This window comes from Dermochelys coriacea, chromosome 13 (genome assembly GCF_009764565.3).
Source record: "Dermochelys coriacea isolate rDerCor1 chromosome 13, rDerCor1.pri.v4, whole genome shotgun sequence".
NCBI lineage: Eukaryota > Metazoa > Chordata > Testudines > Dermochelyidae > Dermochelys > Dermochelys coriacea.
The window spans coordinates 12290322-12318063 of record NC_050080.1 but is presented as its reverse complement, the minus strand read 5'-3'; the positions used below and the strand labels follow the sequence as shown (position 1 = coordinate 12318063).

The 27742-nt window shown below is 42.2% G+C and overlaps 1 protein-coding gene and 1 long non-coding RNA gene across 4 annotated transcripts in view; one reads left to right on the top strand and one right to left on the bottom strand.

Moving 5' to 3' along the window:
- PMEPA1 (prostate transmembrane protein, androgen induced 1) overlaps positions 1-6441 on the bottom strand; it is a 66925-nt gene extending 60484 nt beyond the window's left edge. The window contains exon 1 of one of the 3 annotated variants that reach the window (XM_038370290.2): positions 5822-6441. In XM_038370290.2, the coding sequence (XP_038226218.1) occupies positions 5822-5924 (103 nt within the window). In that variant the 5' untranslated portion in view covers positions 5925-6441. The remainder of the gene's footprint in view (positions 1-5821) is intronic. The other 2 variants (XM_038370292.2, XM_038370294.2) reach the window with 2 other exon arrangements.
- Positions 6442-6538: 97 nt separating this feature from the next.
- LOC119842326 lies at positions 6539-26793 on the top strand. The gene is made up of 3 exons (XR_005288717.1): positions 6539-6712; positions 20062-20147; positions 22998-26793. It is a non-coding gene; the product is annotated as an uncharacterized LOC119842326 (long non-coding RNA).
- The last annotated feature ends 949 nt before the right edge of the window (positions 26794-27742 follow it).

Genomic DNA, 27742 nt, shown 5'->3' with positions numbered 1-27742 from the left:
CTGATCATGGCCGCCTAACTTCCTCAGACCGCCTTTTGTGGTCTAAAATAACCCTGCACAGTTCAGCTTGGCATCCACAAGGAACCCATTACCAGTGCGAATGACTCTAGTGCTGGACAAACTGGGCAGTCACAAGACTCATCTATGGAGAACATTGAACTGAATAAAAACAGTTTTGCTGGTTTTAGCAAGCAGGAAAGTGAGCTATTGAATGAAGGGCGCAGCACTGATTTGTTTATTCAGATGAATAATTAGTTATTTACAGACTCAGCCAACATTTAAATCACCCCTGAGCTCCTTCACCCAGCCTGATTGATTAGGGCCATAGAGAAGACGTCTGTCTGGTTTAACGTGGCACAGAGTACTGGCACTACATCAAGTCAGGCTGTGTCTACACTGCTACTTTCAGCGCTAAAACGTTTGTAGTTCAGGGGTATGAAAAAACACACCCCTGAGCGACAAACGTTTTAGCGCTGAAAAGCGGCAGTATAGACATGGCTTCCAGCGATAAAGCTACCACCACTTGTTCAGGATGGGATTTTTTTTTTTTTTTTTTAAATCGCCAGGAGAGCTCTCCCCTGGCGATTAAGCATGTCTACACTGCCCATGTCACAGCGCTGCAGCAGCTGCGCTGTAACTGGGTAGTGTAGACATGCCCTCAGAGGACTCTCTTTAGTCACTACAGTAGTCAAGACTTTGAACCTGGCATTAAAAAAAAAAAAGAAAAAAAAAAGAAAACCAAAAAAACCCCTTTGCAATCCTAATCCCAGAGTGCCACAAACAGATGCCACCTGCTTTAATCTGTCTAAATACTCATGCTTGTCATATGGACTAAAGACTGCACCGAAACGTTGAGTAGGTTTCACAGCTTACCTACTTATAGAGAGAGGGTTAAATTAAAAAGAGTTTGCAGTTATGCTAACTTTCCTGCTGCATTCCTACACTATATTTACAGCTACAAAATTGACCGCTTTTAGGGCCAGTTAAAATAGTTATTTTAAAAAGATAAGTCAAATAGCCAGTGAAAAACTCTGCTAATAATCAGTCCAGTGGAGGCACAACTCTGTCTTTTCTATTAAATCCAGACCAGGAGCAGCGTTCGTGTAACTAGTCCCATTTTACACAGCAAGGTAACAACTCGGGCCTCACAGAAATTAGCTATTTGCCAGCAATTTAAAGTAACCTACTGCAAAATAAACTGTTATGGGTCTGATCCAAAGCCCAATGAAGTCGTTGAAAAGGCTTCCATCCACTTCAGTGTGTTTTGGATCAGGATCACAGTGCTGATTGACTGACAGCACAGGAAAAGTGTGCAGTGTTAGAAAGACACTGTTTGGTAGAGGAGCTAAGCAGTGTAACAGTCTGACATACAAGCTTCTAGCAAAACTGGTTCCATCTTAATGAAAGCGATTGTGCAAAAAACAGTTACATTTTCTTAATTCTTCCTGGGGTTGCACACAGGCAGTAGCAACATCAGTGATTGGCATCTGTCTGCTGCCGAGTCTTTCAGAACCTGGAGAAAAATCTGAAAATGGACAGTACCTCTAAAAAAAAAAAAAAAATCAAGGAATAAGATTCAAAAACAGCCCAGACGGTTCCAAAAAGAAACCCATGCCATGAGTCAGACTGTAGGAGAGACTTTTTCTTCAGAAGACAAACTGTGCAGATGCTATTTCTTTTAATATGCTACTTTTTACATCATCACTGCCTTGACCTGACCTAGTTTTAAAAAAAATAAAAAGTTCCTCAGATTCATTATGCTGTGGGACAGAGAAATAATTTACATTTATTCACTGGTTGGCATAAAAGGGAGCGATATCTTTATTATGTATTTATATAGTATCATTGGTATGCATACCTAACATGGTCTGTTAAAGTCAAAAAAGAATAATGGTCTATTCAGTACTGGTAGTGTTAATAAAATCAGGCAAATCCAGCTTAGTTTTGTCTGAACATGAATGAGATTAAATCAAGATTAAAGGTGCATACCGTATAAAGGGCATGGTTTATTTTAAAATTCAAGATGAACACGTTTTAATGCCCAGCATGTGAATGCCAATAGATTTTTCAAAATTCAAACAACCTGGTCAGTCCAAGATGTGCAGGGAACACAGGAATCTGACCATCCAAAAGCCTAAGGGCCCAATGCTGTCCAGTCTGCTGCTGAGTCTTTCAGAAACTGGAGAAAAATCTGAAAATGGACAGTACCGCAACCCCAATGAAGACAATGGGCAAAATTCCCTGCTGGCATCGATGGGCACAGCTCAATTTACTTTCACCTCCTTACATCAGGAACTAATTTGGCCCAATAGGGTTGTCTGAGCGTAAGTGAGGGCAAGTCTGTGCCCCAAATTTCCATTTTTCACTCAATGCAGCAACACACCCAGGTTCAGATTCTGCCCTGACTCAAATAGTGTTGCACAGGGTATAAATCAGATCAGAATCTGGCCTTCTAGATGTAGAAAAACCACACAGGTTGAGATACTTTGATTCAGGTTCCAGACAATACATTTAAAAATAATAGCTAGAAAAGCCAATCAACATCTCAAACAATAATAACTACAAAAACACCCCTATCCCCGAAACTAAAACCCATCACACCAAAACATAGCTCGCTTTCTATCTCAGCTCCATACGGTCTATTTTCAAAAGGCAGAATGGCAAAAGGCATTTCAAATGGCATTTCAAAAGGCAAACACAAAACTGGAGATATTTGGTCCAACAAAATACTCACTGCTACTCCATTTTTATGGATTTAAAAACAAAAAACTAGTTTTCCAAATATTTGCTCCATTTCTGTGTGTAGCCCTCTAACCTCCAAATAACTACATGCATACATATAATTTTAATGCAGTGGCTAATTAAGATACTTAAAAGTAAGATTTATCTGTTAAAGTGTTGACAACACTAACCTTATGGGTCAAAATCTCCTGAGCATCACTTCATCAGAAGGGAGAGAAATGTTGTCTATTTGGAAGAGCAGACAACTAAATTAACCAAACTGCCTCAGTGTCAGCCAAAATATCATTAGGTTTATGTTTATATTCCTAGCTGAGGGGAAGAACCTAAATAAAAAATGATGAATTTGAAAAGGATTTATTTTATATATATATATGCTGAGTGGGGGAAGATGGACGATCATAATTGTCCATTGTACAAACTACTCAAAATATATATGGAAGTAGCATTAAATGCAGTTTTGTCCTCCTAATCAAGTAAATTCTTTGCATAGCTTTATAATAAAACTGCATTAATATGGCTAGGTTTTATTAATGTGAGGATGCTGTGTCTCATAAATATTCTAAATCCTAAACAGCAACAGATGAAAGATCAGGGCTAGCATGGAAAAGCCATTAAAATAGCAACAATTATTTTTACATGAAGGAGCTATTCTATCATTTCAATGGACTTACTTATCTTTAATTAGGAGAGGGTTTTGACAGGCAGAACCTGACATTGCTCTCCCAGCAAAAACTTTACATCATTGGGTGGGGGGGGTGTGTGTGCTGTGTCTAGGAGGTTTGTATTCTGCTCACAAAGCCAAGACACCAAGACTACTTGACAGCACCCAAAATGGAGAAGGACATGGTCTTTTGTTATTTGTACCTTTTGTATAATACTTGTGATGTTTAAATACCAGGCAGAGTCTTCCTGGAGAAAACACTCAGCCCAATGTGTGGCAACAGCATATGTTAAACTAGCTAATGAGTCAAGTGTGATCATGATCATACATGGGTGTCTACACATCAACGCATTCATGTCAAATAGTTTATTTAGGATGTGACACATTTAGAAATTTCTGCAGATCAAAAAAAAAAAAAATTGGAGCAGAAAGACTAAGAAAAGGGCTGAATTCCATTGCCTGATGGTTTTTTACTTCACTCTGTCCCTTCAGCAATATCTCTACAAGTTCTTTAGTCCCTATAGTTAACCCTTAGGTATTCAGACCTTTGTGAACAGATCCAAGCTTTTTTGTATTTGGTTTCACAGTCTGTCCAACAATACAGCTTATTAGCCAGGCCCTCTTCCCCTTCAGACAGGCAGGAAAACTTTGACTTATTTAACCACCCTACAGGCTAGACACTGTCTTAATCTACTTCTCAGACCTAGCGATTACTATTTATAGTCACAAATTCTAGATTGCTGGATGTACATGTGTATCTCCCCCCCAGCACACACACACACACACTCACAAATTGAGGAGACCACTTAATGCTACTACTACACCATTGTTATTGTCTTGGGTAGGGGGAGAGAAAAGGAGAAAAACACAGACATCTTTCTGCAACTTCACTGATTCATCATCCTAAAATCAAGACATATAATAACAGCTGACTGTACACTTCAAAGCTGGAATTGGTACAGAAGGTTAGTGGGACCTGCACAATCTCCCTATCACAGCCACATTATCTCAAATGCACCCTTTAGGAACAGACAACGGAACAACCAAGAATGGAGCTAATACTGCACTCCCCCAAATCCTGCTCTTTGCAAAATCTAACTGGGGAATGGAGGGGGGAGACTACTGAGAATACAACAGCTCCATGGGATGGGGGAAAGCGCAGGAAAAGAGAATCACAGTGAGGGATACCTGGGATGTCAGGGGAATTACAGGGGTGAACCGTTGTAATAAAACAAGAGGGAGGGTTCATGTGTCTGGCGGAGGTAAGGACGCCTGGAGCTGCTGGATCCGCCAGCCTAACGCCGGGACTCTCTGCCTGCGCTTTAAATAGCCCTCGCAGTCTGTTTCCCCGTCTGCCTTGGGGGCGCAGGCAGAGACAAAGCTAAGAGAAGCAGCCAGCTGAAACTGACTAGAACTCACCCTTTCCCAGATACAGACCTTTCCTCTCCCGCTGCCACCCCCGGAACACTGACCTGGCAGCAAACCCTCCCTGTTAATACTACACAGCAGAAGTCTGCTCGGTCTCCCATACAGCGACTCCACGTACAACTGACAGGCCCCCATAAAGTGCCCTGGGGAGAGGAGAGAGTTCGTTCCTTACATACATGCAGATCTTTCCAAATGCAACTGATTCCCACATATACACAGGGTGACCAGACAGCAAGTGTAAAAAAATCGGGACAGGGCGTGCGTGTGTGTGTGTGTGGGGGGGGGGGGAATAGGTGCCTATATAAGAAAAAGTCCCCAAAGTCGGGACTGTCCCTATACAATCGGGACATCTGATCATCCTATATATACACAGCAACTTTTGAGGGTGGAGGAGAAGGAAGTAAGAGAATTGGGGGAGGGGGAAAGGCAGGAGAGGGCTGAAATCGGATTAAAGCACACAAGTCACACAGGTTTCAGAGTAGCAGCCGTGTTAGTCTGTATTCACAAAAAGAAAAGGAGTACTTGTGGCACCTTAGAGACGAACAAATTTATTTGAGCATAAGCTTATGCACAAGTACTCCTTTTCTTTTTACAAGTCACACACACATAGCCAAGAGGTCATCACCGCGACTCGCTCCTTGGCGGTGCGTTACGAGAAAAGGTGTACCGGGCGGGGCAGAGAGGGAATTAAACAATGTGTTTATTTTTAAAAGACATTTTAAAAAACCCAACAACTTTCCCCTCTCCGAGAGGCAGCGGGGGAAAGACTCCGGAGCTCAGAGCCTGCCAGCCAGGACCGGGGAGCAGCAAACACGCTTAACATTTTGTATTTCTAACCCTACAAAGCGATCCGTCCGGGGTGGGAGTGTGTGTGTGTGGGGGGGGGGGGGGAGACACGGACAAGTACACACACACACACACACACACACACATCTGTGAAAGTTGGGCGGGCGGGGAGACAGCGGTGAGAGAGAAGGAGCAAGTACTTACTGATCTCCATAGTCTGGAACAAAGACCGCTTGCAGTTGCATGTGCAGGAGACATTGGGCTGTGTGGCTGCGGCTGTGCTGTTCACACCCATCAAGTGATACATTTAAAAAAAGGGGCGAGCGAAGAACGGGAAGGCAGCCGAGCTCGCCGGGCAGCACCGCATCAAGCCGGGCTCCTCCTGGGGGCCGGGGAGGAAGGGAGGGAGGGAGGGAGGGAGGGGAGAGGGCACGGCGAACAACTACGGCGGCAGCCCCCCCGACGGACAGAGAAGGAGACCCGAGCCGGGCCGGGCCGGGCTGGGCTGGGCTCTGCTCGCGTCCCTTCCCTTCCCTCCCCTCCCCCCGCCGGCCCGGGAAGTTTGCTCAGGGCTGGCTGGAACAGACTCGCGACTTTGTTTCGCTCTCGCTCCTGCCCAGGCAGGCTCCGAGCGGCTCCCCCCGCCCCCTTCGCTCCTCCTCATTCAAGTCCAAGGAGATTCAGTTTCCTAGGGAAAGGGGCGTCTGAGGCAGACAGACAGGGTGACGTCAGCGCTAGACGAGGCCTGCCCTCGCCATCGCCCCGCCGGGCTGGGAGGAAACAGGCGCTGGAGGGGCACTAGGGACGGGAGAGAGAGACAGGGGCAGGTGAGTGACGGCTCTGCAAGCCAATCCCAGCTCCGACACCCCGCCCATTGTGGGCGGGAGGAGCGCCCTTGCCCCGCCCGCCGCAGCCGTCGGGACCCGCGCCGCGTGGGGTGAGCGCGCGGCGAGGTCGCTGGGCGCGGCGCCTGCGCGCGGCTGGCCGCGTTGTTCCCTGGTGGGACGCCGCCGATCCAAAGCCCCAAGGCTCCCGCTGGCTCCGGCCGTGCAGCGGGCTCTCCGGTGGCGGTGCAGGTCGTTCCCGGCGACGTGGGTAATAATGGACCGTCCCTGGTAGTGGGGCTGTGGGGAGCCCCCTGCCCCCGAATTGAAGGGGGGGGAGCTAGCCACCTGCACATGGGGACACCCACCCCAGACCCCCCCAAGGAGGCAACTCCTGCCAGGCCTGGGGACAGCGAGGGGTGGTGACGCATCACCCCCCCTGCTCCCCCCATCCTGTGGGGTCTAGCGCAGATGAATTAAAAAAAAAAAAAAAAGCGAGACTGCTGCCCCAGACTCACGCAGCAAGTCGGTGACGGTCAGGCGTCGACCCCTGGGGCCAAATTCTGACCTAAACGATGCCAGTGTAAATCCAGAGTAACTCCCCTGGGGCTAGTCCAGCTCCACAGTGGTGTCATGGAAATGAGGTGTGTTGGCTCCCAGCACCAGGTCAGTTCCCTTGAAGACCATCCTTACCCCAGGGTAGAGGGCAGCCCAATTTATAGAGAAGGGGATTATTATAAGAATCAGGCTGTCGCGAAGGACTGCCGTGTGCAAAATGTACTTCCCAATTATTATACCTATCCTTTGATTACGGTGAAACTATTCTGAAAAAAAAAAATCACTGGAACAGTTCCCACCACATATGTTTTTAAAAATAAAAATCAAAAATTATTTACATAAATTTTATGATCATACAGGAACGTTGCAGTTCAAGCTGTTACTAGAAGGTTTTCCTTTCTTTGTAAGGAAAGTCCACCCCGTGCAGGTTTGCTGTGCAAGTCAGTGGCCTGCTTTTCAGAGCACCACAGCTCCCCTTGACTTCAGCAGAAGTTACACTTCTCAGCAGTTCTGCAAATGAGGCCCCAGAAATGTTGTATTCTTGGTTTCGGAGTAGTAGCCGTGTTAGTCTGTATTCGCAAAAAGAAAAGGAGTACTTGTGGCACCTTAGAGACTAACAAATTTATTAGAGCATAAGCTTTCGTGAGCTACTGTAGCTCACGAAAGCTTATGCTCTAATAAATTTGTTAGTCTCTGAGGTGCCACAAGTACTCCTTTTCTTTTTATTGTATTCTTGGTTAATGCTGTTGTGACCCACTGTTAAGTACAGATGTGTTTAGGAAATCTGTAATGTACATTAAAATGCACATTCCAGAGATCACCCTTACAGTAATTCTGATTTTTAACATTCCCTGAATTAGGGGTTCTGAACCTTTCTTTTCTGCCCCCCCTCCCCCCAACATGCTATAAAAACTTCATGGCCCACCTGTGCCACAACAACTAGTTTTCTGCATATAAAAGCCAGAGCTGGCATTAGGGGTAGCAAGGAAGGCAATTGTGTGGGGCTGCATGCCACGGGGGTCCTGCGACACTTAAGTTGCTCAGGCTTCTCCTTCAACCCCGGCTCAGGGCCCTGGGCTTCAGCCCCATGCAATGGGGCTTTGGCTTTGTACCCTGGGCTCCAGCAAATCTAACACTGGCCCTGCTTGGTGGCCCTCCTGAAATCTGCTTGTGGCCCCCCACGGGGCCCTGTATCCCTGGTTGAGAACCACTGCCCTGAATAATTTCTAACCACTTGAAGCATGCAAAATCAGTGCCCTCTTTTGAAAATTTTGGCCTTGGACTGTACAGGATATACAGGGCTTTATCACGGTTTTGTTATATGGCTAGGTCCCTTCAGCAGAAACAGAAACAAAATAGGGCATTAGTATAGCAACATCCCTGTGGCTTTGCAAATTTGGTTGTGTAGACAGATCCTAAGTGAAAAGTTGGGGGAGCTTTCCAGGGAAGGGAATGTGGAGGTGTGGAAAATAAAAGCTTTGAGGAAAACAGAGAGTACCGGATTCTGCTGTCATTGAAGTCAGTGGGAGTTTAGCCATTGATTCAGGCTCTGAAGTTATAAATCTTGAAATATAAATCTGTGGTCTTTCTACAGGAAAATTTCAGTGCAACCTTTGTGTATGTGGAGTAGTTACAAGATTGGGCTTAATGTAAGGTCACTTTGGGGCTTGCCAAAGCATGATGGTGCCGCTGGTAATCCTTATGAACAGGAGTTTTAATGACTTCAGAAATTCCATGTCACTTTTTTTTTTTTTTTTTTTTTTTTTTTTGGTAAAGGCACCAAAAGCAATTAGACATTGTGTGGCTTGATCACTTGTCAGCTGAACCAGCATTTGCCTTATAGGCACAAACCTCAACAAATAGTCCAAAGAGATACAGTTCTATTGTCATTTAATTTAAAAATGTCCAGCCCAGTTTAATTTTTAGACAGATATAAGGGGGGGAGGAATCATCCACACAATGAGAGTTTGTGTGCCAAGTTTTAATCAGGAGTGATTTTTTTCAGTTGAGAAATAGATCTGTGAAAATTGGGGTTTATAATGAAAATGCTGATACATGCTTTACTATCGTGGTGCGAACAAGGTCCCATAATACTCAAATAAATTTTGTTAGTCTCTAAGGTGCCACAAGTACTCCTTTTTTGGGGGATAAATCCTGTTACTGAGAGAGAAGGTCAGCTTCAATTATCTTCCAAGAAGGCATATTTTCCCATAATTCTTGATAGCTATGATTTAGTACTTGGAAGTAGTTAAAGGGTCTTCACTTGAGCCTATGCTCCCTAAAGATGCTATCATGAATATTGTGCTAAAGAAAAAGCATACAAACTATGAATACCACATTAAAAACCAAAATCTCTTGCAAAGCCATAGAAATCATGGAGGATGGAGGGAGAATGTCTTGGAGTCAGGCATGATTTACTTATTGGCAAGTTTGAACTTTTATTTTCATCCACAGAAAATAGGATTTTTTTCACATGATTATTTACAATGTGTTTTTAAATAATCCTTTATACCCCTCGGAGATGGCTATGGTTCCATCTACCCCTCAGGAAAATGCCTGATGGAAAAGGACATGTTATTGAAAGATTGGGTAGGCTTTACACTTTGCCATCTGACAGTAGGTATCTCCAACAATAACTAGTCCAATATGAACAGGGGGAAGAAGTCTTGCATCACAGATAGCAAATGAGCCTTAAGAAGCTAGATTGTGGTTCCGAACAGTGTAGTGCTAAAAGGAAATGAATTTTTGTAGAACTACAGATGGCAAAGAAAACCTATTAGGTCACTTTGCCAATTCAACAGATTTTTCTTTCCATAGTAAAAGGCATATTTGAGTGCATGGAATATAACTTTGAGTTAAGGAATTAGAAGGAGAGAGTAGTGTCTGTGGTTAAGACACAGAACTGGGAGTCAGTAGGGCAAGAGTTATTTTTTTGGCTGTGGTGCAGATTTCCTGTAGTCAGGCTATGCTTTTCAAACCTGGGTGGCTCCCTAAATTAGGCATGTTTGTCGGTTCCTAAAATTGTGGTCTGCTTTTTCAGACACATAGAGAACCCTGACGTCAGTGGGAGCTGGGAGAGTTCAAGAACTCTGAAAATCACAACAATTTTTAGGTGTCTAAATATGGATTTAAGTGTTTAAATGTGAGTACTCCAATTTGAAAGTTTTAGCCTAAATCACTTACTCAGGGTTTCATGAGAAGTCTGTGTTAGTTCTGGGGGAAAAAAACAGTAATCCTCTGGTTCCCAACTCTGTGCTTTAGCCAAACCACCGTCGTCTTCCAGCTCTTTGAGTATGCCTCAGTTTCCCTGTCTATAATCCTCATCTCCCTTATGGGCTCAATTCATTAATAGCTGCAAAGTGTGCCAAGATCCTCTTTGTTAAGTGCTATGAAAACACAAAAAATTGGTTTTGTTACTGACATGGAAATGCAAATAGAGAATTTAAATGTTGGTTTTGATATCTAAGAAAAGCCATTTTAACTTGAAGCTCAACTAAATTAACTTAGGCCTTGATTCAGCAGTCCAACTCTATTCAGCAGAGTATTAAGCATGTGCTTAAAGTTAAGCACATGCTTAAGTGCTTTGCTGAATTGAAACCTTAAAGAGGAATGCTCTGTTTTGCCTCCGCAGCCTTAAATGACTTAAATGGGGCCTGGATAACTGGGTCTTTTCTTCCAAAAAAAGCTTTTGATGCAAGCTGAATAGCAAAGACCCTATTTCAATGGACCCTGCTTGCTTGCCCAAAAAGCTCTGTAAACATGTGAGCTAAGCCTAGGTCATACTACTTGCAACTAACATATGCCTTTACGCTTACAGTGTGTAGCACAGTCATAAATAAGTCAATGTTAACAATACAACCTTATTCACATTTCATGGGAAACCATTGACCTACTCGGACTAATCTTGCAATTAACCATTCAAGCCTCTGTGTTCTGTATTCTAATATGAATCCATGTTCCTGTACAAGAATAAGTGACATTCTGCATCATGTTTGATAAATAATTACTCCATTTCAGGCTATAGACTTTCTCATTTAGGCCTCTGTACTCTTCGCACAGCCAAAATTCCTACTGAGGCTAGGATCAGTTAGTTATCAAGTGGAATCAATGGATTTTGGGGTGAGCAGGATCAGGCCCAGACTTAGCTAAATGGGAGTTTTGTGATTGACTTAACTGGGAGCAGGAGCAGGCTGTAGGTGAGTAAGAAAGAGCAGGCACAGGAGATGAAAGGACACCTTTCTTTGTGGCTGGGAAAAGGAGGGGGAAAGAGTTTCTGTTCCTATGAATCATCTTTCTTGTTTTAAGGGGAGATTTTACAAGTTTTGTACAGCTTTGGCAGATATAAGATCCAGTTTCAGATGCAGGCTTCTGCAAGTTCACACATTTTCTCAACCTTTCATCCAAGATAAATAAATAAATAAATAGATCACTGTTTGCAAGTTGACGCTGGTTTAAAAATGCAACGTTAACTACCCAATTTAATAGGAAGAGCTACATGTGGCCTTAAGAACAACCAACATTTTTCTGTTGTGATGTAAGAATGAATAATTAAAGTCATTCTAGATGGGGATTGTAAAAATTAAAGCACATCAGATGACCTTTACTGATTTATTCCGAATTTTGTACTAATTTTACTAATCCCCTAGTAATGTGGTGGTTAGAGCATTGGTCTTGCAGTCAGGAATCTAGGTTCTCTTGGTTCTTCCACACACGTAGTGGGAACCTAGGCGTGTCACTTAACCTCTCTGTGCTTCGGTTTTCCCATCTATGAAATGGGATTAATTTTACCTCCCAGGGTTTCGTGAAGCTTCATGAGTGTTCACAGTGTTTTGAAACCCTTGAATGAACTGAGCTGCATAAATTCATCATTCTGTTCTGGCTGTATTTTGATTATAAGATAATATTACTCCATTTAAAGAACAGAAGTTCAGTATCTGCCTTCAGCACCTATACAGTCACATGTTTAAATCTTTGCTTTTAGGCCTTACTACAAACACTTTAGATTTCTTTAAGCATTTGAGCTATCCCATGTAATTATTATACTGAGTATAAATTCATATAAAGTACTGTGAAAAAGAGATCCATAATAGAAATAATCAAACCTAGGAGTCAATTCATTTTCTTAAGAAAATAAGTCAAGGCAGTTTGGGGGGATGGGGGGGGAAGAAAAAACACAAAAATCCAACAGCGCTCCCCAAAGATTTGTTAACTAAATAGGTGTCCAATAAAGAGACCAAATATTTCACAGCATTAGTCCCAGGATAAATGTTAAATCGATATTCAGTAACGCAATAGGGCAGTAGTTACCATGGTGAATAATTCTATATTTATTTTCAAGCAAGCCTTATTTCTAACAATTCCAGACACGGTTTTCACTTTCTGGTGACTAACCTCTCAATCCACATTTCTTTTTTCTTTTCTTTTCTTTTCTTTTCTTTTCTTTTCTTTTCTTTTCTTTTCTTTTCTTTTCTTTTCTTTTTAACTGTTTGGTGCTAAGGATTCCAATCTGCTCCATGCCAGTTATAGCAAGTTCCCTGGCATGGTAAAGCAGAACAGTGCTGTGCAGAGACACAGGTGCATGTCAGTTTCAACTGAATTTTGCACTTGTAAAGCACCTTTCTTCTGAGGATCTCAGAATGGTTGACAAGAGTTATTCACCCTACACCATATTCCTATGAGCAGCATGGGGGAACAATCTTCATGTCCCACTCAACTCTCCCAGTGTTCTCTACCTAATCTACGTGTCCACCCACCCCAGGCATTTATACTGTACTCATAGCTCATCCTTGGTAGCTGTTGAATTGTCCTCCTTCCCACTCCTTTGGGTGGATACACCTCTGTTTCTTTCCCTTTATTGACTCCTCCCTCGGCCACGTTCCTCCTTCCCTCCCACCCCCTGTGATACTGTGCCATCTCTCACCTGGTTGTTCATGTTCCATCATTCCTGGTGACTTAATTACAACTCTGTGTATGGTGGGATTAAAAGAAAAAAAGAAAAATCATCTAGAAAATAGTCATCATTAAGGTTCAGTGTAAACCCTCAATTTAGATGAAAGGAGACAGCTGCCTTGTAGCTAATGCTTTATTCTGTCTCTGCAAACTTACAGTATTTGCCTGGGTCATGCATGGAAAGTTTTCTTCACAATCAGGAGGGTTAGAAAGTCCACTTGTTTTTTTTTGTAATGACAAATTGTACTGAAACCCTTGGAGTGTTACTTTAGTCTGTTCCATCTGATTTTGGTCCCAGTACAACTCCCACTGAAATCAATGGAAAGACTCCAACCTAACTTATATTTCACTGGAAGCAGTGGTAAGAAATATAGCATACAATTAACAAAAAATAAACATCCTCAGAATTCATGATTTCCAAGTTGAAAACATTTTACTTTCTTGCTCTGAAAAGCAAGAATAGCAATGACAGTATGTAAAATAAAACAGCGCTAAAGAAAGCACTTTAAAATACAGAAGCATAAACTCCGGCTGATTTTTCTTGATGGAAAGACAGTCACTTTGGACAGAGAAATGGTACTTTGGAAGGCAAACAAAGGTGACACTTTGAAATTCTGAAATTGCAGCCAGCATATCAAAGTTAAGTCTTCTAGCTTTTCTGGTGAAGCAGTTCAGACATTCTGAAAGCAGAACTTTGTGCACCGCTTTCAGACAGGGTTTGCTTTGAGGGCGCTTTTTTGTGGAGCAGTCTAGATGGCCAATGTCGGTGTGCATTTCGTATGTTAAGCTGTCCAAATTTTATATATATATAATATGATCTTTAATTAACTATATAAAATATCTTATAGTCAAAACCTAGCCAGAACAGAATGATGCATTTATATATCTGTATCGACCATAATGGATATCTCTCCATGCCTCATGACCCCTTGATGCTTGTAGAAAAGCAAGCTTAGAGAAATGCAGATTCTGCTGTTCTTCTTGCTGATGAGACATGTTCACAAATGTATTCTTGTGTTTTAAAAGGAGTAGCAGAACTACTTTTTAGGGTGCAGGTAGCTCTCCTCTTGTTGCCTCTGTTCTGCACTTTTAGATGCAAAGGGGCAGATTTTCCCCTGGGGTGAGTTATCAGTGCTCCACGGAACTCCATTTCGGATCTCTGACAATTTTCACCAGCTGAGGATCTGCCTCCAGAAGTCTATAGCTGTCTGCCTGGTGAGGGGCAAGGCTATGAGTGGATTTTAGATGGAGGCTCTTACAAAATGAAAGGCACACTCTCGTCTCGCTCCTGGAGACCTTATTCTTTTTTTGCTGTTTCTTTGCTCTCAGAGGAAACCCCAATCCAAACTTTAAGAAAGGGCTTCTACATTTGGGTAAGTTGCATGGGGTCAGTCCAAATCTACACTGCTGCAGCACCTCTACCCTGGGGGTACATCTTCACTGCAGAGGTAGCCGGGCTGTTACCCAGCTGTTGCCCCGAACCCCTCTCCTGTCCACACCCAAAACCCTCTGACCCAAATTCAGTTGTGGTTTCAACCTGAGCTAGCTGGGGATATGGGTTAGAGCCCAGGTGCCTATTTCATCTATTTTGCAGTGAGGATGAAGGCTAAATCATCGAGTGCTGCCAGTTCTGCAGTGCCTTCCCACAATTTCCGGACAGACAGCTTCTCCTACAATTCACTGTGAAAGACTCATAGACTTACTACAGCACAAAGAGCCATGGGATACGCCGCCAGAAGTCCTAGCGGCACAGTCAAGGGAGCACACCACTGAGGACACAGTAATTGAGGCAGGGCTTTGCAATAGGGTGGCTGCTCACATATGTGGACAAGCTAAATGGAATGCTCAGACCTGGTTGCCGATCACAAGTTATCTCTGCAATGAAGACGTACCCTAGGGGGAGCGAACACTGTTTTAGCTACCTCAGTTACTACCACCCACAAATGCTCTGTGGTTTGCTCTTTATTTATGGAAACATTTAGCATTCATTTAATTCACAGAACACAAGCTCAAGGCAGTTATTGTGGTCCAAACAGCATCTCAGCTTTCAACAGGCTTCAGCTCACTTTCAGTGGCAAAGCAGATAAGTCGTAGTGACAACGGTGTTTTCAGCATGGCTCTGGTAGCAGCACTTGCCTGCTTCTCATTTGGCTATGACAAGGGATCAGGTCTTGGCTACATGACCAAGAACATCACTGCAGCTCTTTCCTCCTTTCACTGCTTCCTATTTCTGGAATAGCCCTGAGCCTCCAGCAAGCACGTATACACCCACAGGTGCTGGAACAAGGGGGTGGGTGCTGCTGCACCCCCTGGCTTGAAGTGCTTTCCAGTATATACAGGGTTCACAGTTTGGTTCAATGGCTCTCAGCACCCCCACTATCCAAATTGTTCCAGCACAGCAGCACCCATGTATGCACCTTTGTATTCCCGCATGTGCTTCTATGCACCCTCCACAGAATTAAGTTGACTTTTCTTCAGGTTCAGGATGATGCATGATGAGGCAATGCAGCACTTGAGGTTAGATCCAAAAACACAATGGAGAACTCTCCCCAGGCTGCTGGCTCACACAGAGCTCTTAAACCCAGGAGTTGACTCAGAGGCAATGGAGTGCCCACAGTTCAATTCTTCAGTGACCCGAGCAGATGACTGTCTGATTTAGTGTAATTCTGTCCATGGATTCTGTCACATTGCCACTCAAGCATTTGAACTATCTACAATGTAGAGCTGCCTAAATTAAAAAACAAAAGAAACAAAATAGGGACATTATATTGATTTCACTATCAATTGCTGTGAGACAGATGTGTGTGCATGCATCCCTTCTCTCAAATAAGGAGAATTACAGGGTACAAATTTTGCGTAGAGCCCAGACCCAAGTTTGATGCTTGCCGTCTCTTTTAAATGACAAGTCTTGCTTTGCCTATAGGCAAAAAATAAATAAATTAGAGCAAATGCAGTTTATTTCTATTTCAGTTGCTAGAGGATGATCAGATATTTCAAGACTCTCCAAGAATGTCCCTCCGAAGGGAGTTAATGCTACCACTGAAAAGAACAGTGAGATTTGATGGTTTTGAATATGTATTGTGTGTTCTCCATCTATTTCAATATACATACTTTTTTCACTCTATCCGTGAAAAAACAGCTTGATTTTGTGGTCAGGAATATGCAGTTTTTCCTCTATCTATCTATATACCCAAGGAAATATACAAAATATTTAAAAATATAACGGTGTACAATCATAACTATCTACTGCAGCTTAGAGGAGAAGCACTGATCAAAGTGCTGCTGCTTTAAATCTCTCCAGACCCCCAAGAGGTGGGTTTCAGACATGGTTTGATGTCACTCACAGACAGGAGTTTCTGAGTCTCCACATGTAAATGACACCATCGCTCGGCCAATCAAAAGTTCAGTTCCTTCAAGTGGAAGTTTCCACTGGTTGCAAGGGAGCTAATCAGCAAAGAGAAGGAAGGACCCAGCCGTCCATGTGGGATTTTAAATCCACGTGTTGCAGGGAGGGAGGAGGAGGTGTCTGTGCACACAGACACAATTCATTACCCTTGCAATCAGAGGCTGTTGTAAAAAGGGGCTGCTAACCTCAGTTTGACCCACTGCTATCACAAAGGAATAAACAGCTTCTTCTCCCTGAGCTAGACGCATTAAAGAGACAGGCCCCCCAGTTGTTCTGCCTCCTGCAAAAGTAGCACCAATGTCTCTGTCTACGAATAATGACAGGTTTCAGAGTAGCAGCCGTGTTAGTCTGTATTCGCAAAAAGAAAAGGGGTACTTGTGGCACCTTAGAGACTAACAAATTTATTTGAGCATAAGCTTTAGCTGTAGCTCACGAAAGCTTATGCTCAAATAAATTTGTTAGTCTCTAAGGTGCCACAAGTACTCCTTTTCTTTCTGTCTACGAAGAGATGGAGACATGTTCCTAAAATCCATAATTGCTTCTTGCCATGGATGAAGTTCAATTTAGACATAGATCCGTCGTCTTGGTTTTTTTAAAAAAAAGAAATTAATTTCTCCTGTTATTTGGTAGCTTCAGTGTATTTAAAATATACACACCCATGTTCCAGTAGGAAAGGGAGAAGTAAACATGCTGCACTCACAAAGAAAGGAAAAATGCAATTTTCAAGATAAATTCATCACAAAGGCTAGACAAAGGGTTTGTAATATGTTGGATTTCTGTGCCTGATTCTATTAGGATCTGATCCTGAGTCATGAGTGATCAGAACCTGCTAGAATAAATCCCATAACGTTTAATTATATGGTATCATTTTAATATTATCAATAAATAAAAATAGGGGATAATGCCAGAAATAAGGAGCTTTTTGTCACCTGATGCAAGACTTATGCAGGGGAGTACCTTTACAGATGTGAATAGAGCTGGTGTAATAGCACTATTCACCTGTGTCAAGTTACTCACACATCTGTGTGTGCACACGCATCAGCTTCCCCAAGAAATCTACACACAAGCAAACAGCCTGATACAGAAGCACATCCAGGCTTATATTTTTCTATGCCACAAGGGACCCAATCTCACAAGTGCTTCCCATCAACGGCAGTGCTTATTCCTAGTTGTAACTATGCTCATTTTGAAGGATAAGGGCCCTTGTGGGTCATCAAATGCTAAACCTTAAATCAAATACAGCATTGTTTATATGTGAAGTCTCAGCACCAGGTCCTCACATGGGCAAATTGGCAAATCTGTTGTCTTCAATGGTGCTGAACTGATTTACACCTGCTGAGGATATGGCCCTTATTTTTTAAAAACAGAAGTTTCAGACATTCTCTGCACTGATTATTGACACTTCACACATACACAGCACTTTACAGAGATTACAAAATAACAGCAGCTCTTAGTGACTACAGAATTGTTATTTACCGTGTTATTAAACCAGATAAGCTTTCGGTGACACATGCTTGTGTATGCCCCTAGTTTAAACACAACTCACTCTTGGCACCTCTGTGTAACTGGGTGCAGAAGGTGTGTACTAACCCCCCCAATAAATTCAAAAGAACCCTTTTCATATTTGTCACGTGGATTCTGCTCCCAAAAAGTCAATGGCGAGGCTTCAATTGGAACAAGATTATACTCTTGAACCCTGTTTTTCTTTAGTCTATTATTTCATACCCTCCTCAATTCCACCTTCCTGATGCTTTTAACGGTATGCCTTAGGAATCTCATTCTATGAAAGATCTGATCTGATTACTGCTCACTAGGGAAAAGTGCAATGGAAGTGATCTGGTTGCAGCTGATAGAAATCACTAAAGAGCACAAGGAAAAGTCTTCTTGGGGATTTTGTGTGTGTGTGTTGCAGACTCTTGGACTGTGCTTGATTGGTCACAGCTTTTGGTGGCAATCAACCAAGCACGTAGTTGAATAGACCTATTGCTTTAGAAAGGCCTATTGTTTGGGGATGAGCTGCTGAACTTGAACTCAATTTGCTCAACTTATATGTATGTGTTACAGTCTAGAGGCTTTGTTGATTGCATAGTTGCACATTTGACATCATCATCATTACCTAATAAACCTGTTAACTTGGAAGCTTCAACACAAAAGGGGAAGGAAAAAAAGGGAGCGGGGCACTGGGAGTGGGAATCCCAAAATACAAACCCATCCATATAGATATTCTCTGTAAATGTAGGTTTCAGAATAGCAGCCGTGTTAGTCTATTTGCAAAAAGAAAAGGAGTACTTGTGGCACCTTAGAGACTAACAAATTTATTCGAGCATAAGCTTTCGTGAGCAGCTGTAGCTCACAAAAGCTTATGCTCAAATAAATTTGTTAGTCTCTAAGGTACCACAAGTACTCCTTTTCTTTCTGTAAATGTATTTATTCAGCAGCTGCTAAAATGATTTTAACGGAGTTATTAGTCTTACATGTTAAAACCCAGCCATCTACTCTGTACTCTGATATTTAAAATCATTCATTTTCTAATTTATCTGCAGTGTTTTTTGCTTAATTTAAAAACAAGATTCTGCAGTATTTTGGTCCTTAGTTACTATATATCCTCACATTTTCTGCTCACAGTGAATCACACATATTAAAATATTGTAGATTGTTTCCCCATAAATGGTGTTGTGCTGTGCTGATCCGGAATTCTGTCAAAATGTTTTTTTGATAGAAAAGGCTGTTTCCCATAAAATAGAACTTTTCCCATAGAAAATTTTGATTTTCCGGACATGTTCTGATTTTCCATCAGGAGAATTGAAACAAAATATTGCATTTTGGTTCAGATTGACACTGATATGTGTCCATTTGAGCTGCCAAATTGAAGTTGTAGTTCAGGCTCCTCACGCTACCATTCTCCTCATTGTGCCACGCTCCGTGGCTGGACTACATCTCCCAAAACTTATGTCATGAAAAAGTATGGTGTTATATGCGTATGACTAATTTATGGAGCCACATCATCAGTTGGTGTAAATGAAGCGACACCAAGTTACACCAGCTGAGGTTCTGGCGTATAATACCATGTGTGTTAAATAATAAATAATAGTAATAAAATATATGTTAAAACACAAAGAGCCAGATTTCTGTAGCTCTTTCTGAAGTCATTGGGAGTTTTGCCTGAGCTCTGCAGTGCTTGCACCAGTGATATTTGCAGTCACATTTAAATAAACCGTATGAATCAGGAATATTGGGTTGGTAGAGGGTTTTTGTTTTCCATTTTAGATTCCTTTCATTATGATTTTGGTCATTTGTAAACTGATTAATTTTAGGCTTAACAGAACATACCAAAATGACTCCTTCCCAGGGGCCACACATCAATCTGGTTTTTAAAATGAAAAGAGTTATAATATCAGTTAAGACCTGGAGGTTTTACTTTTGCAAATCTTTTATTGTAGATTTTATATAGCTAATACATCGCTAGTGTTTCCAAGGAAACTAATATGCCCTGTGTTCACTGAACTGAATCTCACTGTTAAAACAATTAGAAACTTAATCTTGGTTCAGATTTTTTTGGGGGGGAGGTACCATCTTAACACATTTTAATTAAAAATATGATTGTGATAATATTTTACACATATGTTGGCTGTGCCATAAATTACCCAGGGTAAACTTCATTCCAACACATTATAATTGTGAATAACATATATTTTTCAACATTTCAGTAAAAAAAAATTAAAAAGAAGTCTTGATAATGGAATTATCCCCACTGTAGACTCTTGGCCAGCTGAAGACTCTTGGCCAGCTGATGGTAAGTAGTTGAAAACACGGCACTGAAAAATATATGTCTGTGTATGGCTTAGACAGGGTTCTAAACTTCAGCTGAAACACTGTTTGCTAGGCAGTTCTAGGGGGTATTAACAAGGATTAGTGTTAGCTATTCCCAGCCAAAGAACAGTGAAAGTCAGCTCTCCAATGAGGAACACGATGGTCCCACATAAATACTAATCTATTACAAGGGTGATCTCATGCTTTGGTTCATTAAGTAGCCTAACAGTGGATAATGCGGGTAAAAATTTCAAAGTATTGGCATCCTCTTTTGGGCCACCAATTCATCAAAGCATTTTAGCATGTACTTAAGTCCTACTGAAGGCAACATACATGTAACTACAAAAAATTGAAGACAAGAAAGATCAGGCCCCTGGGAAGTCAATGAGACTTTAGCAGGGACTTAAAGCTGAGTACACGCTTAAATGTTTTTCTGAATTGAGGAGCAATTTGTGCCTTCAAAATTTGAGCCTGCCATTGAATTGCTGGGTCAAAGTTGGGTTCTAACACTTGATTGTGTATAGCTAGCAGCACAAGTTCTACAGTTTGCACCGACACATTTTAACACTGCAAACTGCCTACAGAAAGAAGGGCTGGGCTTCATCCCTTTTGAAAATTAAACCCCGAGGGTGTGTCTGCACTAGAAATCCTGCTGGGTTTTGCAACTGGTGTCAAAAACAGCTTTTTTCCAAGCTCTTCCATATGTGCTGGAATTGAGTGACTCACTGGTGTAGACAGGGTCAAACACATTTCCTTCTTCTGCCAGGTTTCTAGCATGCTGAGCTGCAGTACTTGTTGATTTGACTGACTTTGTCCACATCCATGAGAGAATTGTTTTCAACAGTGGCTAAGAGATGCCAGGGAGGAACTTTCCTCAGTTCAGATCTAGGGTTCTAATTTCCATCTGAGCCTCTCTCTCTTTTAGGTGTGCCAATTTTGGTTGGATGTATTCCTGGAGGCTTCATCACATGACATAATCTGTAATTAAAGATTAATCTTTAATTCCTGGAGATTCCAGGACAATCCTGGAGGGTTGGCAAACCTACTCTCTTGGTTTATTTATTACTCATTGAGTGCCACCGCTGTTCTTAAGCACTTTGAAAACATGAAGGCACAGTGGCTGCAAAGGAGCTTAGAGTAAAGACGCAGATACTCAGTTCAGACTCTTTGTGTCTGATGTGTTGTGCTGGTGTGAACAGAAGAGAGATAAGAATCCAGCAGTGGAGTTTTTTTTACAAGGCTTCATTGCAAGAGTGTTGGTTTGAGAAAGGACCTGAAGGTCAAGAGGCTCATGGGAAAACGGAGACCATTCTAAGCCTGAGCAGTGGATGTCTTTGGCAAGACAACAAATAAAACCCAGTTGTTTTGTTTTGTTATCCACACTTAGGGCTCGCAGATCTGCCTGATAGATCTTGACTCTGGTATTCTGCTCTCCTGTCTGTGTGACATCAGCAGGAGAAGTGAGCATGGAGGGAGAGCAGAGAGTCAATGTTGAGATCTTTCAAGTGGATCTGAGAGCTGAATTTTCCATTCCATTTCACTTTTTTAATTATACAGAGGAGTCAAGAGCGAAGTGCACTTGTGGCTACTTATTCTGGCATTATCTGAACATTTAGACCTGTGCAGGGTATCTCTTCTTCCATGGGGCCAGTACCTATGCAGTGTGGGAGGAGACATAAGGAACTTCTACTCCCTCTCTTGTTCTGTGTAAAGCTGGCTAGGACACCACTGGGAAGCATAGTCTCTGCTACCACCCAAGACCCTGGGGGGCATTTGGTGTCTGAAACAATTTGGGGCCATGGTTCCTGCATTCCTCACCACTTAATGTCTCTTTTACAGTAGTGCATCGGGTATGCTGGTTGCTCCCAGAAAAACTTCCAACTGGGACAGACAGAATTCTCCCTGGGGATGACTCTGGCTTGTGCATAACTTCACCTGACTCTCTACCCCAGTGTTTGCAAAACAAACAAAAAAGTAGCCACACATCCATGACATTTGTAATGTGATTAGGGTGACCAGATGTCCCGATTTTATAGGGATAGTCCTGATATTTGGGGCTTTTTCTTATATGGTCACTCTAAATGTGATACACACACATCAATATACAGCCCTTCATATAATCCTGACATAAAATGTCTTATATCCAGAGGGACATAAAAATGTGAAACACGTCAGCATTAGGAGAGCTGATGCCCTGGTTTTGGTGTTTTGTTTTGTTTTTTCTTTTCCAAGGGAGTTTGCTGCATTACTTTTAGCCATCTGCCCTTCCTGTGCTAGGAAGTATTTGGAATACATTCCACTCCCCTAATGAACGTACAGCAGCAGGGGTGCGGCAAATAAGAGAGAGAAAATCTTTCTAATGAACAACAAATTAATATGGAAATCAGATCTACACAGTGTCAGCTTATGTTTCCTATAGCTTTAGGGTGATTAATGTAGACAAAATCAATGATATGCACTAGTCACAGGTCTAGCATGGCGCACATAAGCTTTACCATTACCCAAGCCATATTTGTTTAGAATACAATTTTAGACTCTTGCTAGATTCCTTTTCTCTGTAACTGAAAAGAAAAAATTCTTAAGTACAGTAGCTACAACTCTTGTTAATGTTTCTCAAAATGTGTTGAATTTATGTGATGCCGTCAAATGCATATTAGTATTCATGACACAAATCACTTTGCTGCAGACTGATATATTGGGCTGTATCGTGCTCTTTTGTTGAAAAAATAATGTGCTCAGACTGAAAATTTTAGTGGATCTTTATACAATAAAAAAGGGCTTAAGAACTTCAGTTGAATCTTGCCCTTCAAAAATTGTGGATTTGTGTTTGCAGGTCTGGCTATGAGTGAATTTTCAGATCCAGTCCAGTCCAGTGTCAGGCAACATACACACCATTATGAAGATGCCATAATCTGTTCTTGGTTTAAAAGCTCTGGCTACTGCAAGCCATTCAGGTACAAGTGACTTTCCACTTCAGGGCCTTTGTTGTCAGAAGCTTGGCCTTATCAACTGGGAAATGCATTCTCGGCTTCAGAAGAACAAGTTTTACAAAACACTACGCAGTTCCAGCAACGAGTGGGAAAAATGTGAGAAACGTAGCATACATGTGGATACACAACTCACCTTTATTAGCAAAATCTGTTCAGACAGTGTGATATTCCCTCATGGAGCAATCTGCATGGTACTTGTTGGGAGAAGCACAGGTTGCAGGAAGGATGAGTTTGGAGGAGGCACCAGGAAGTCAGTTAGTTTGCACATGGCTGAAATGCTAGCTGTAATTGCAAGATCTCTGTAAATAGTTCTATTAATAGCCAGTTTAGTTTTAGAAACAGGGTGTCCTCTCATGTTATTACCCAGCACTTGGTTCATGGAACACTTCCCACTTCCATTATTTATGCATTTATTTCTTCTGCATTGATCAACAATCTCTAACCAAACATTACAAAATGTCATCTCCAGGACCCAGTGCAACTCTCAGCCCTTAGTCTGAAAACAACTGGTAGCAGAGATGAGCTTTGCAGCATGCACTGAAAATCCAGAAACCTGGGCTCTGGTGGGTCAAAGAAGGAATTCAGTTCCTGAGCCAAGTGGAGAGGTGGTCGCTGAAACAGGCAGGGCCTTAATCATATAATGTTTTATGAGATAAAGGTAACCGTTTAAATTTCATTCAGATATCATCGGGTTGACAGTGCAGATCATAGAGCTCCAGTGTAATGTGCTCCCTGCGGGAAACGCTGCTAGTAGGTAGACTGGGAAAGAACATTGCTTCGCAAGAGAGCCACCTCCTTCTGCACTAGCTGAAGGTTCCAAATGATCTTGAGTTATGGCAGCCATGTAGCAACCCACTATAATAATCCAATCTGGAGGTGACAAAAGCATGGATGACCCACTAGGGATCTCTAGGATACAGGGATGCCTGGCCGTACCCACTTTTTTCCAGGCCAAGCTCACTGCACCACTAGGTGGAAGGGAACAGGTGTAGGAGCTATTCTGTTGTCTCTATGCCCCTGAAGGATTCCCCTTCACAAAAGAAATCTTCATGCGGGCTTTGTAGCACTGGAGGATCTGGTTCAGTGGGTGCGTGCTGATCTTTTGTCATAAATATATCATTTTTTTGAGCCTGGTTTTGTAATTCGTACATGCACAGAACTCGCATTGAAATCCGTAGGAGTTCCCTTTGTGCAGATCATGCATGATTGGGCCCCTGTATTTCATAAAACTTTCTGAATGCAGACTGAATTTCTTCCTCCTGTATTCATTGTTGTATTACCTCACTTTAACAGGAACGACAGTCAGCTTGATAAATGGATTAAAAGGTCACTGGTTTCCCTGTTGCTCCTAGACTTTCACACTGGAGCATACTTGTAAAAAGATAACATTTATACAAAAAGCAATTTCTTGGCTGGTTGTTTCCTGTATTCCCATCAGTATCACTGAAGATATTTATGTCTCCATATCAATCCAATTTTTCTTGCTTGATTCTGCACTGCAGTCACAGTGTTTATATTAGTCTGTTGCTGTGAAAATTAATGTGACAACACAAAATGCAGCATTGTGACTAAAGGTGTGTAACATACTCCTAGAGAAATGAAATATTACTTGAAATTCATGGCAATATTCCCCACCACACACACACCTCCACCCTGTTCCAAATCTGATGGGACAATTTTCAAAAGGGTCTATATTTTCCAAGCAAAAAATGGGCACTATTTTTGTTGGAAATTGGCAATTTCTTGAGCAGATCCAGTCTCATTTGCAAATGAAAGTAACTCTACTTTCCACATTGGAAACACATGGAAATTCATATTTTGAGAACTCTTGCAGAACAAAAATAGACTCTGTCTCTGTTTTTTGCACTAGTGTGGATACACCAGTGTAGATGTGATGCACTGGTGCATGATGGGAACTCTATTAGTGTGACTTATCCTAGTGATTACTGGGGTAAATTAGACATTTGCCATGGTGAAACAGTTTTGATGTTGCTACATTACAAGTTGCCCTAGTCTCAACAAGTCCATAGCCATGTCAAAATTACAAATAAAGGTCAAATGGTGGGGACAAAACGGTGCAAACATTACAAAATTTCACACAAGGTCCCATGAAATTGGTGATAGCACACAGCACTAACTCTGGCTCCAGTGAAGGTTTCACCAGGAGACAATGGACTGAGAGGCAAAAAATCCTTTATTTAAATACAAATGTTGCAAGAAAAACAGGAAAAAAATTATAGCCAGAGTGAAAGCTAAGTGATCTGGGGCCAGATTTCCAGAGAGGTGGCTTGTCTTTTAGGGATGCCATTTGCTCTTGCTGGATTTATCCCTGCATTCTTGGACCTGCCATTGAATTGTGGATGCAAATCTAGTTGCATTTCTGCTGGCAGAAATCTGATTGAAGATGCAAGTCAGTGGTGTAAGTACTCAGACTTGCCTGCAGAATTCCATATGCGGATGACAGTTTTGCAGGTTCATTTTCCATCTGCAGAGGGAGGGCAGGCCTCACCCCTTTGGGAAATGTACTCCCTTTCAGCGTATGTCTGACAGGTTTCACATTTTCCCCCCAGTTCTTGAAATGGATGGGGCAGATTCTTGAGCCTCTTACTGCCTTGAGTAATCCCATTGACTCCAATGGGGCTATTTGCAAAAGGAATGGTTGCAAGACCAGAGGTACAAATTTCAAAAGCAGCTACAATTCCATTGGTATAAGGGATTGAAGCACTTAGCTGCCTAAGTCCCAGGCCAGGTCTACTCTAGGTATACTTTGCCGGTATAGCCATACTGGTATACTAGCACTCCTAGTGTGGACAAAGCTTATACCAGCAAAACTGCATGTTTGCCAATACAGGTTATTTCATTCCCCATGAGCTAAATGAGTTATGCAGAAAAAGTGCAGTTTTGCTGGTATAGCTACACCTATACCAGCTGGCTTTTGCCAGCACAGTTGTGTCCATCAGGAATCTGACCTCTTCACATCCTTGACCAACATGGCTATAGACAGCAGAAGTCTGTAGTAGCCCCACTGACACTTCAGATTGCTTTTTCATGGCAAATTCTCTCACAGTCCTGTGGGTTTGTGCCATGAGATATCTTTTTACTCAAACATTTTAACTCGATTTACACCTATCCCTGCCACTAATTGACTTTATTTTCTGAGTGATGGCTTTAACACACCATTTGTTTTGTATTGTGGTACTACTCCTTTTAGAAGTCAGTGCTTTCTACAGCAGAGGTAGTGTTATGGAAAAGAAAGAACCAACTTTCCAGATTCCAAATCCTCACAGGCATTGTATTCCTTAAGATAGGCAGCTAGAATATATTTTCTCATTACTGACAAAAAGATAGAGGTGTTCTTTTGTGAGCACGAGGCATCAAGTAATTTGTAGCAGGCATGAATTATTGCAGTGACTCCATCCAAAAAAAGGGAACATCTGTATCCCATTTTCACTGGCACCACAAGATACCTGGCGTAGCCCCAGAACTGTATGTTTAGCTACAAGGGTTTAAAATATGCAGTAATTTGCTGTTGTGTTATCTTCTGGTATTCTCTGCTTTGGAAAAAATACTTTATTAATGGAGTCCTCCCACTGTCTATTGGCTTTGCTCTAGCCCAGAATAAAATGAATCAAGTTAGATGATTTCCAGAGCATCATTTAGTTTTCCTCTGAGGAGAAGTAGTTATGGGAGTCAGTTGGTGCAGGATTCCATGGAGGATGGGGCATGTCATGCAGCCCTTTCTTAAGAGGCTATGTTATGCAGACAGGAGGAAATGCAAATTCATTTGTGTGACAGGTTCCCCCCCGGGGTGCCACCTGGAACTGGGGTACCACTAAGCCCCCCGACTCACCAGCATGGGCTCCTTTTTATACTGTACTGCTGGGACAAGCTGTCAAGCCCTCTCCAAGCTTCAGCCTTCCCTTTCCCCAGCATACGGACAGGTAGGGACACCCCAGGTGCAGTTACATGCAGATGCTCTGACCAGGAATTCATCTAGGGTACTTCCCAGCTACTCAGACATGTACCCCGTCTGGAACGTATACCCAAATTATACCATCTTGCGCTGAACAGGGAACTGTACAGCGTAAGCTCATGAAATTTGCCCCCTCCCTCAATGGGGAGACAAATATGCAACAGCTTTCTGCCCTGAGTTATGACTCCCACACACTGGTTTTAGATAAAGCAAAAACAAGTTTATTAACTACAAAAGATAGATTTTAAGTGATTATAAGAGATAGCAAACTGATCAAAGCAGATTATCTAGCAAATTAACAAAAATACAGACTAAGCTTAATATAGTACATAGATCAGCTATGAATAGCAAATTCTCACCCTAAGTGATGATACAAGCAGGCTGCAGATTCTTAAGGGGCAAGTTGCACTTGCTTACAGCTTTGAATCCCCAGGTGTTCCATTCACAGGCTAAAAATCCCTTTATCCTGGGTCCAACACTTACCACAGTTCAGTCTTTGTTTCTCAGCTATTTCCACAAGTCATCTTGGGTGGGGGAGTCAGAAAAGAACCACGATGATGTCACTCCCCTGCCTTATATAGCTTTTGCATATGGCGGGAATCTTTTGTTTCAGAG